The sequence below is a fragment of the Trichoplax adhaerens genome, genomic scaffold (assembly GCF_000150275.1).
Source record: "Trichoplax adhaerens TRIADscaffold_7 genomic scaffold, whole genome shotgun sequence".
Classification (NCBI taxonomy): domain Eukaryota; kingdom Metazoa; phylum Placozoa; class Uniplacotomia; order Trichoplacea; family Trichoplacidae; genus Trichoplax; species Trichoplax adhaerens.
This window is the reverse complement of record NW_002060949.1, coordinates 2,217,373-2,229,505: the sequence shown is the minus strand read 5'-3', so window position 1 is coordinate 2,229,505 and position 12,133 is coordinate 2,217,373. Positions and strand designations below refer to the sequence as shown.

At 33.3% G+C, this 12,133-nt stretch overlaps 3 protein-coding genes across 3 annotated transcripts; 2 read left to right on the top strand and 1 right to left on the bottom strand.

The window, feature by feature from the left end:
• Window positions 1-3,003: 3,003 nt before the first annotated feature.
• Window positions 3,004-4,835, top strand: TRIADDRAFT_58035 (uncharacterized protein; the record flags this gene model as incomplete). The annotated part of the gene is made up of 4 exons (XM_002114299.1): window positions 3,004-3,040; window positions 3,301-3,344; window positions 3,675-3,798; window positions 4,381-4,835. 4 exons carry the CDS (start codon window positions 3,004-3,006, stop codon window positions 4,833-4,835), a joined length of 660 nt encoding a protein of 219 aa, XP_002114335.1.
• Window positions 4,836-6,934: 2,099 nt separating this feature from the next.
• TRIADDRAFT_27729 (expressed hypothetical protein) lies at window positions 6,935-7,309 on the top strand (the record flags this gene model as incomplete). Its single annotated transcript, XM_002114298.1, has 1 exon — window positions 6,935-7,309. One exon carries the CDS (start codon window positions 6,935-6,937, stop codon window positions 7,307-7,309), a length of 375 nt encoding a protein of 124 aa, XP_002114334.1.
• Window positions 7,310-8,445: 1,136 nt separating this feature from the next.
• On the bottom strand, window positions 8,446-11,933 carry TRIADDRAFT_27704 (uncharacterized protein; the record flags this gene model as incomplete). Its single annotated transcript, XM_002113973.1, has 11 exons — window positions 8,446-8,597; window positions 8,681-8,751; window positions 9,083-9,183; window positions 9,259-9,396; window positions 9,507-9,668; window positions 9,747-9,863; window positions 9,948-9,992; window positions 10,101-10,136; window positions 10,275-10,337; window positions 11,276-11,355; window positions 11,792-11,933. The coding sequence occupies 11 exons, from the start codon at window positions 11,931-11,933 to the stop codon at window positions 8,446-8,448; spliced, it is 1,107 nt and encodes a 368-aa protein (XP_002114009.1).
• Between the last annotated feature and the right edge of the window lie 200 nt (window positions 11,934-12,133).

The window sequence follows — 12,133 nt, the reverse complement described above, 5'->3', positions numbered from 1 at the left end:
AACCTAGCTAGATCTCGAAATTACATGTACTTTCAATATAGCGTCTGCCATTTTTACGATATCAGTTATACTAGCACAGTATGGGTCATGACATTGTTATTTTTGATGTTATACGGTAAATCGCAACTTGTGCATATACATAAAAGTCTATGTAAAGATTATTACAATATTTTTCTCTTGAGGTTTCAATAACATTCATCAGCGATTGTATTGAGTAGGAAAAAATTATTATTTGAATCTATACATCAGCCGTTAGTGTCTGGTTTAATTTTAAGATGAAGGTGACTGCAGAGACATGCTACGCAAGATTGAAATAGTCAATGGCAGTATTAATTAATTAATGATTACTGGTAATTTTAATTTTTCACGCAAATCTTTGTCTCAGTGGCTTTTCTTAATGCATGATGACAACTTTATTAGGTCGTAGGGAGGAAGTAATTGATTGCATAATCAAATAATTGGCAAATGATAGGTACCCTTTCATTTGCCACTGTATTATTCTTTTCACTTATAGCCAACCCTTTCATAGCATCAAATTCCATGCGATAATAGTCTAGATTTTCAGCAATTTATTATACGTAGTTTATGATATTGTTACTTTTAAATTTTGCCTTTCAACTTTCAGTTCCTATCCTTTTCTTTCGCCTGTTATTGCGTCCTTCGCTTAGTGAAAATTTTCACATAGTGGAACAATGATGATAGTCGATAAAATTTTGATGCATATGTATTACTTGTGGTATTGTTTAGATTTTCAAGATTGAATCAACTTCTTGACTCTTATTAATTGATTTGGTTCAATATTTTTCTTATTGTCCTATTATATCTATTGCATAAAATTTTACTTTTCCATATATTGGCGGTTTGATACTGTTACTAAATTATCTTGTTGATATCTTAAGAGCTATCATTTTAAAAGGGTAAAACTATGACATGGTAGATATTTAATTTTTTATCAAAATACCACACAAATGCCAACGTATATTACAGTATGTAGGCTAGATTTAATTTAATGCATTCGATTGTAAATCAAATGAGGGATAACACAGAATTATAACTTGTTAATGGTCATGATAGGTACATAACGCGTCTTTGACAATTTACTGTAGCAGGTACTAAACTAAGGTACAAGTACAAAAGTCATTTTTTATTTTATTTTAGAAATTATTTACACTGTTCTTTCATTTACAATAGCCCCACAAGACATAGTAGGAGATGGTGATTTCGTCACTTCCTATCATTGCTAGTGTTACAGTATTAATACCCTCAATTTGGATAGACTATCATTGTAGTTGCCGTGATAGTCCATACTGATAATTTATCATGATTGAATTGAACAGTAAAGGGTTTCCACTGTCGGAGTAATATCACGCACGCTCTTTCTTTACTTTCTCTGCACTCGCCCTAAACAAATTTAATCGGACGTTGTCCATTTTCCATTCTACTATTGTCTGATAAATTTTCACTTTACAGATAGTACTATTAATATGACGATTTAGTTTATAGGCACTGTACGTCATTTATATTGCAGCATGTAGGATAACCTTAATGCGAATGTTACATTGTATTATCAGTACATATAACTTCGGACGACAGTTGATTGAGTGCACTAAGGTATCGGTTAATAATTATCTTTTACTTATGGTAATTTAATAGAATCATCAAATATATAAATCCTAGATTTAGTACAGTGTGTAATGCACATACTGTATAAGTTTTCTCAACAAATCTCAAACTAATCATAGTTTCTACAGTATACTGTACATTTTTAATGAATTACATGCAGTATGTAGAAGTGTCTGTATATAGAAAACAAAGTAACATGAATAGTATATCATGAACGTTATCTTTATTCATTTACATTTTCAAGCAGTTTCTGTCAACTTCATAATCATGCATGAGTCATACCAGATGAACGAAGCTGGTTATTAATGATTTCTTTCTCTGTCATGAGAATATTGATGCTTTTATCAGAAATTAGTCAATTTAGAATGTATTCAAATAATAGAGGAAAAAGATGATACCCCTTTCATTATGACATAAGTTTCAGAACTATTAGAATTACGAGCCATTATATCTAATTTCATTGTTGTTATACAAGACCATTCCATAGATATTATTTTATGCGTCATTTGATCGCTACTCTTTAAATAGTTATCGTTGCAGAACGTAATGATAAATACTCGATCAATATGAAAGCATTATCCTGATTGTAAAAGAAATTATACATTTTCATAAAGGATAAAATAACTTATTTTATTACTGTACAATGATGCAATATAGTTGCAAATTACTTCTCGTCATACCAACACATCCGTAATAGAATTTACATAGCAATCGATGTAGACAAATGCGTCTGAGAGTTGTCTTTGCTTATTCGAATGGTATTCATTGTAACCAATCTGTAATATTTGTTTACTCATCAGCATCATCATCGTCAAGATGAGGAAGTCGCAGTATCAATAATAATTTTCAATGGATCTTCCTATTTTGCACGTGTATCATGAGAATCAAATATTGTATTGAACCGTTACAATTTCTAACTCCTTTTTTTATTCAATCAATATTTAAAAAAGTGATTCTAAGACTTGAGTTTGCTTTACTATTCCCCCCCCCCGTTTTATCATCTTTTGCTGCCAATTAAGTGCGATAAAGGGATAATAATTTACATTATGGTAATTTTTGCTAGCGTTCGTATCATAATTGATTTAATTCTTGGTCATACTCCTAGCTTTAATATGTTACTACTTCCTTGACGTGCGTTGTTTATACACGACAAAGTGACTCATTTTTAAACTAAAAAAATTGCAGTTTATTAGCCTTCAATAAAGTTTAATGTCATTAAGACAAATTTCATTTGTAGTAGTTGCTACAGGTAGTCAACTAACCTTGTTTTACGTAAAATCTAATATACAGTAGGATAGGTTCACTCATTCATGTATTATCATTGCGTTATACATATTGATCAAGAAGTATCATTTCGATACTGTTGAAATCATATAAATAATGTACGTGACTCTAATTATCTATTATCATAAAGCAGGTAAAATAATTAATTTGACTTAATTACGACATGACTATAATATAATATAAAGGGCTTTTATATGTACTTACTCATCCATGTAATTGCATAGTTGAATCCATTGTAGATCGTTATGCACCTGGATAAATTGAAATGATGGATTCATAGTTAATTTAATAGGAAGTGATACCTAAATATGTTTGATTGAGCATTGTCTATATTTATGTATATGGTATAAAGTAATAAGTTCTTCCTCCTATGATTTCTTTTATACGTTATAGATCATTTTATTTTCGTTATAGCATTATGGGGTGAGGATTACCGTGTACGTTATCATTATAAGAGTCCCAGATTATAACGTTTACTTACCATATTTAAAAAAGTATTCACTTAAATGTAATAAAAAATGGTTATCTTAGGCTAATCTTAACACTTAGTGACAGTCTTTATAAACGATCGTCTAGACTGTAATCTGTATATTAGAAGGCGTTTCAGGCATTATATTGGGTATTTTACAAAGATAACAAAATATCAAATTGTAGACAATAAGAATCAAATTTTTAATGACTAAGGCTTTCAGTTATATTATTGGTAATTCACATACAATAAATTCCTAATGTTATTAACGACGTGAATTTTGAACATGTGGTTATAGGTCGAAGCCTTTTTGTGCGGTAGGAAATTATTGACATTGCCAGTCCAACTGGAAGGTCGCTTAGTTTTGGTACAAATACAGTTATCTTCCATCCCACGCGTTTGTTCGAGGCATATGACAGCAGGTAAATTTGATTGCCTACGCATTGATGTGTAAACTGGCGTTACTTGGCAATAAGTTATATTAGTCATACTTTTGCTTTCTATATCAAAATATAAACCCTGTAAGTTTATTGTATTATATTGGAAGTAATTATTTTTACTAAAATATGGTGCTGTATATCGTGCGATAATGGCCGTCACATAAGGCATTATTGTTTAATCTCTATTCTCAATTTAGTGGCATGATTAAGCATTATTGCAAAAATATATTGCATTACTACTTTACTGATTAATTTTGTTATAGTCTAAACGATATTTTATGTTTTGCATAAGTTTAGATGACGATAAAATATGAATTACTAAAGAAAAATTGATATTTTATCGTGCTGAAATCCATATTACAGTGCATATTTACTCATTAAGTGTTAGTAGGTCGTTTTAATATTGGGGTAGTATTGTAAAGTAACCTACATTTATAGTATATGGTCATCATGTAATTTGCAGTACATGGACCGTCATTAGGCTTGCTAGTGCGTAATTTTTCAGCAGCGTTTATTGATCACAGATTTACTAAATGAATTTTAACACTTATTTTTTGTCTACAGAATGCAATGAGAAAATAGTTCATGAGCTTAGCAAAGTTAAGGATGATGTGATGCCCTCATCCAGTAATACGAACATATATATCAAAAAGAAAGATAATGGAATTTATGCTGGTAAATTTTCCGGTAGATTTAAATCGTGCTGTTTTGATAACAGAGGATGCCTGAGGCGTGATGCTACAACCGTTCGCCATATTCTCAACGATTTGATTGCAGCAACAATGAAACAGCAAGGTCATACGTTGTTCGATAAGAACAATTCTTGCAATTCTACAGCTAATGAGACAGTTAACAATCATGGAATACCAATATGCAATAACAATATCGACAAATCGAAACATCAAAACGAAATAACTCGAACAAAAATGACAGAATTAAGAAAGATACTAAAAGAACGAGATCAACGCCGTCGTCGCTTTAACAAGTATAAAAATCCTTTGGCTAAAAGATGCTGCTAAAATATTTGTAGCGTATGATACAAAAACTTAATTAGAAAAGGTCCATACAAAGTCATATTTTATTCATAAATATATGATGGTAATTTGATTATTCAACAGCGGATTAATTGATAAGTATGAAAGCTACGATTTGAAAAGTAGAATGATCGACACTTTTCCAGATATCTAGCGATCTACCCTGTGCTATCTCTTAATTAAATAATTCATATACTATCAGGATAGTAAGAACGCCGTATTCTATCTCTACAGCCATGATAACTGATAGTATGGAAAATAATTACTTAGTGGATGGCATTTTTTGTTCTCGTCTTGTGACGGTATAGTAAAGTAATTTGATATTATCACTCTGTGTTTATATGATTCTGTATGTGTAATTTTAGATCAATGATTGTTAATCATTTTTAGTGCTATTTCTACATTAGATATTGGTTAATTCAATTGAGTTAAACCGATTTAATGGAGATAATATTATCAGTATTATTAATTATGAACACTTGTCTATCGTTAATACCAGAATGTTTTGAAAATTTTCGTCTACGTTATTATTTTGCTCTTTAAGTAATTAATCTATGCTGATAAAACTTGTTTTACAGTACTCAATTTTGCCAATAATTTTAATAAGTTTACAAGCCAACTGGTATAGAAGTTTATTTATGTTGCTGTCATTGAAGTGACGTTATCAATCTGACATCATATCGTATTCTTAAGTTAAAATATGATGTACAATCATGTTATACTGCTGGTATGCAGTACAGTGTCTCCTATGTTTTTTATTATATATGGGATAAATTTCTCCTAGTTTAAATATTAAAATTGTCGAAGCCTACATGGAACTTTATTACTCTCCTGAGTGGTACTATTGTTGCATTAGCTTTGAAAAGTTTCGATGTCCTTATTTTATAGAAGATAAACTGTTCATATCTGATGATATGAATATGTAGTATTTTAGCACTTGTACTAACTTAGTTATTCTATTCTCCATGCATTTCATAAATGAAGAAATGATGTAATAAATTGAGTCATATTGAAATTATGTTGTCAATTGAATGATAACTTGACTGAATAGGTTGATGATAAAGTACTGTATAGAGAATTTGTAAAGAAAGAATTACAGTGTTGCGAATCCAATAGTCAGATAGACGCTAGATTCTACTTGTAACTGGGGGAGCTTTCATTGATGAATCGTAGCTCAACACTATTAACCATACAGTAAAGTAATAATATTATTAATGCAAGAATTGAGGCCCGATTGCTAAATGCAATCTTTTATTGAACAATACTCACATCATATTATGATTAAAGAGTACCGTGGAAAAGTATCACTTTCAAAAATACAGTACTGTAGTTATGCCTTATTTATCGTCTCAAGGCGAGCACCCCATAGCAGATCTGATGTCAAGAAATTTGTATACCGTAATAGTATATTAGTCAAGGTTGCTGCAAAAGGAAGGAGCTTGGCGAATGAATTAGTATTGTGGCGCATTGAAACCTTCAAAATACAGTAGTTCAATACTATTGGACTCGTAGACCGTGATTTATTGTTAGGGTTTATTCTGGCTAGTGATTTACCATTCCGAAGGATTGTTAGCAGAAACAAAATCTACTCTCAGGCTGTAGCTTGTTGTAAGGGAATCATGGAGTGCAAGATCCTCCTACTATCAAATTCTTGTTTGAATATCGACTGCTCGAAACCACACTACTCGGAAACAGGTACCAAGGCATAGTTCCGTAACATAAATCATGACTGTAGCCGTACTGACTCTGCGGCGATGGCCCATGATGCTGCACGGTAGACGATAGAGTGCAAGAATGACAATATTACAATACTTTATACTGTGAATACGATACAAAGTACTATATCTTGTACTCAAGTCCGGATCAAAGCTTAACCAATCAAATAATTTAACTTGCCCGCCATTCCTAATTGCGGACCTGATCGCAAGCATTAACTGGATCCCACTATTTCAATGATCTGGACTGTGATTGGTTAGCCTCGATCCACCCAGGATGTAATAAATAGCTGCAGCGAGCAGTTTCCAATCACATCTTCGTCTGTTTGACTATTGAAGTATAAACACACCAAGTAATTCATTTGAAACATGCCTGCCAAAGCTAGCAAGAAGGGAGAAAAGAAGGCCGGAAAAGCCAAGGCCACCGCCGCAGCTTCTGAAAAGAAGAAGCGTGCAAAGAAAAGAAAGGAAAGCTATTCCATCTACATCTACAAAGTTTTGAAACAAGTTCACCCCGACACTGGAATCTCCAGCAAGGCCATGAGCATCATGAACTCTTTCGTTCAAGATATCTTCGAACGTATCGCCAATGAAGCTTCCCGCTTGGCTCAATACAACAAGCGTTCTACCGTTACCAGCAGGGAAATTCAGACCGCTGTTCGTCTTCTCTTGCCCGGTGAATTGGCTAAGCACGCCGTCAGCGAAGGTACCAAAGCTGTCACCAAATACACCAGCAGCAAGTAAATTCATGGACTACTAAATCCACTACTCTATAATTCGAATGTTTAGCATTTGAGTCTACCAACGGCTTTTTTAAAAGCCATAAATTTATAAAGAAAATTTATCCGAAACCTTGTACATTGTTTATTTGTGAGATGTGCTCTCTTTGCTCCAGTGCTCGAAGTACTGTAGATGATTGCCACGTAGCATTGAAGATTGACTGTAATGGCGATTACATTAGTATTGTATTGCGATATCTTATCGACTTGCTACGGAATACTGTATAAACTTTAGAAGTTGTATTCGAATCTTCAACATTGAACGTTAATCCTCGTATATCGTATTCTAGTACTTTATGATCTACGAAGTAAATATTCTCAACTTCAGACTGGTTTCGAATTATTTAACACATTGTGTATTTTATTTTGACTAAAAGTGTAATTGAGATCCTAAACAAGTGCATTGCATGTATAGTATAGCACCAAGGACTATTCTTAGATGTAAAGAGTGTCCGTAGTCCCGAGTGAACTTGGTGATGTTATATTAATCACCTTAGATAAGTTTCCGAAATTAGACTTTACCATGACAATATACAGTACTAGTAGTACATACTAACGGTCACGATGTAATATACTGTACTCCAGTATCTAGTTCGGTATAAGCTGTTGGACATCGTTTACGTCTACAACACTGCATATTAACCGTACTCAGTCTATAGTAAAGCCAGTAGTTATTAAGCTTGAACTCTGCGATCAGATCCTCGAATATTCAATAATACAGTACAGTAATTTATAGTTATGGTGTGGCGTTACGTAAAATGGATGCACTAGACAAAGTAATTTCTAAAATTACATTTATGCCAATAATTACTGTACAGTATAATAGTTTTTATTATAACATGGGTTATTCTTATTTCGTATTGTGCATAGATAGCTGACATTAAGCAGAACGAATATACATCGTACAACGTCTTTCATTGACATAAGAACTTAATTTCAGTTACATATCGCAAGTTCTATAATATGAGTATAGGTCTGTTTATCATTAAGTTACGCTTAGTGGAACGTGTATAACTGTCTTTAAATCATCTAATTTTAATTACTACCGGTATCGGAGGATACGATTAAAAAAATAAAAACTTTGTTCATTAAAACGATAACTCAGGTAGCATTAAGATTTTTAGAGTATGCATGCACACATTCTACAAAACAGTCCAGCTGTGATGGCTCAACGTTTGGATATATGCCGTGCCCCAAATTGGCAATATAGCGTTGTGTACCAAACTCTGCTATCATTTTCCCTATGAGCTTTTCTAGTTCAACCTAAAAGGATAATTCGAAGAATTAGATACCAATTGTGCCATTGAGTTACCAGAGATACGTCACTAAAAGTTACTTGCCTTATTAGCATACAATGCACAAGGATCAAGGTTGCCCTGAATTGTCGATTGTCCGCCAATTTTATTTCTGGAAATGAAATAGCAATTAGCTCTGTAGATTGATAGCATCTTATTGACTATGCTGAATTTAAATTAACCGATAATTAATTGGCTATAAACATCACCTCGATATCTGTGCGGATAAATATACAGTACAATAATTCACTTTTACCTTATAACAATATTATATTATGTAGAAAGATTTTTAAATGAAATTTTATGCCCTAACAGTCTCTCCCATCATAGACGAAAAATTTACTATAGCGAGTAGCTGGTTGGACGACACTAGAATATAGCACCTCTCTAGCTGCATTATGAAGTAACATATGTACTATGGAACGGATAGACTGTGCAATTACCTTGCTTCCTTTGGATCAATAGTCCAATCGACACTAATCACATCATAATCAGTACTAGCTAATTCTTGTAAGGCATAATGGGCTCCTCGCGCAAATACAATCTGTAAGATTGATAAACAGATATTTTAACTTTTCATTGCTACAAACCCAATCAGGCGTTTGTAAAATTGAAATACCATGGGCACAGGATCTATTTTAGCATCAACGAGTTCCCTCTTAACGTTTTTACAGATATCGCGCAAATACTGCAAAGAATATTTATTAAATAAATCTCTCCCAAGGTATCCCGCATGGGATTCGAATACTTGAAGAAGCTTTAATAAAGAGAAACTTTAAATCAGTATAAAGATAGGTAAACGATAGCGTTATTTATGCAGTATTCCCTAACAAGTTCTTCGGATGTTAGTTTTGTTAAATTTTTCACCTGCGCTCCAGCTTTAACCTGACCAACTAAAAATTTGACGGTGATGTCGACAAGCAATCGAAGGAGTTGATGACTTTCATCTTCATATCGATAAAGCCACTGTTTTGCCTTCGACATGGTTTGGCTTCCGCCTCCTTCGATCATGTATGCCATTAAAGTCCACTATAAATAAGGTATTGTTTTAACACACTCGTGTAGGAGTATAGAAATATTGCAAGTAGAGTATACAAGATTTCTTACTGGTCCTCCAGCAAATCCAATCAGAGGTACTCGACCTTCGAGTTTATGTCTTGTTAGCGTGATAGCATCATATACGTAGCCAAGCTTATCATCTACATCAACATCGTGCTCCAATTCCTGCGTAGAACATATTACAACGGTTACAGTTAATTCAGTATTAAATCAGTAGTTATTAATCCATAGTACAGTTGTCTTGGATACCTTCAGATCTTTGGGATGCTCTAATGGCCTGATAAAAGTAGGACCCTGTAAAATGTAACAGCACTCAGAATTATAACGAAAATCTTGTTATATAATTACTGTAAACACAGGTTGTTATAATTGAAGTTTTAAATTTATTTTTTAGTTTGTCACCTTGCCTGGAATCATTTCCACATCCATTCCCAGAGCCTGTATTATTGAATGAAGGAAAAAAAGTTAATTAATTAAGGTCTCATTATAGTAGTATACATCATATGTAACATGGTGTATCATTTGTTTTAGCTAAACCGTGATATAATATTTCACGAAATTAAAGGTATTAATTACCTGAGGTATAACCAGAATGTCCGAAAAGATAATAGAAGCATCCAAATTAAATCGTCTAATTGGCTAATAAAATTTTTATATCTCAGTAATTAGATCATCTTTGATATCTAGGTCTATGTTTATGTAAATGAAAGCATATCTCATACAATGAGTATCTTTAGCGATACACAAGTGCATAATTATTATGTGATGAGATACTACTGTCATCGAAAATTAAAATACTTTATGTAAGGAGCTACTAGGTAAACTTTGGCCCGTGATGTGTCGGTCAACTTCATAATGTAAGCGTATACTACAGCATCAATTAGCATACAAAATATTTTGATGATCTCACGTCTGCTAAAGTAGAGTATTAATCGGCTGATATTCACGTATAGGATTTAATAAACAGCGGTACTTCAATGATGGTAGCTAATTGCATAATTGAAGAAAAATATGCAATTTACAATCTATGGCTACAGTTGTAATAACTTGACACTGAGAGATTTACGTAGATCAATTGAGGCCTATAAATACAAATAACCAAATAGGAAGTTTGTTTGATTCAAAGCCCGTCGTAATTGGTAAATAATATTTATGCCGCAGCCTGTAGTTCACCGTCATTGGTGACTTATCCATAATATCGTGCTTTTTGCCTTGGGTAAGTTTAGTTCACAAATGTGTTTGGCTTCTTTCGCATTCCAGCTGAACCGTAGGAAGGGAGTACAACCTGATAACAGTCAGATCAGTTTACAGTACATGTAGACAAGTTTACAACGATCTTGAATATCTAATCTGAACATTATGGCATAATGATTAATAAAAGCTCTTCTCTGCAAACTTAACATTTCAAGGGTAAATAGGCAAGAGAGTTCAAGAGAATGTGTAGCACGATATAACTGGGCTACTTTCGATTCTTTATTAACTATAGGTGCGATTATACGTAATTATCCAGGGATGCTGTTATAAGTAGCTCATGGCCAAAGTGTAAGCAAGCTAATGAAATTAGCAATAGGGTCTACCTGCAGTGTAACTTCGCAAGCCAAGGATGGAGTTCTACATAAGGTGAAGAATTCATGCTTGCTCCTAACCTCCCTAAATTCTAAAATGAGACAAAATACGATTATTATCCTTTAAAAATGATACATCATGTAAATCCGGAATGTACAGTAGTGATGCTCCCATGAAGAATCTACATTTGGAAGTTAGTTTGTGCCCCAACACACGAAACCGTTTTACCTTATGGCTAAAAGTGCTCTGGAAGACTACAGTACATGATATCAGAAGAAAAACAGATCCTGCTTTAAAGCCTACACTAGAGACATTATCGCACTAATAAATTGATTTCATTGAATTTCATCAATCGTTCCAGCGGCGTTTCATTCTAATTTTACAAAGTTTAACATCACTCACTAGTCAACAGTATAATATTTTAAGCTTGCCGGACATTTTATACTCTGGTCAACTGCACAAAGTCAATTTCAAGATGGTAATTTTGCAATTTTATTGCAGTAAATTCATTATTATGTAGTGTATACCTGGTAAATAGCGGCCAGCCTGCCTCATTGCCCATACCGGGATCATTTCTGTATACTCGCCACGAGCAGCTCTTAAGATGAGGTCATTCTTTAATGGAGGAAAGTTATCTCGGTCTTTGCATAATTCTGTATCAGAAGTCATAACGATTCTATGGCATAAGCTTAGAATTCAGAGTTCTCTATCAATTGTAGCTATACACTACAGTAAATAATAAATTCGATTTGAACTTGGATGTGGTTTTAGCTGTACGATAAGCTGGTAGACTCTATTAATAACAGTGTCAATTTTGTTCAAATCCTTTCCACAGCTGCAGTTACTCTGTCTACACTCAGTGTGCAGTA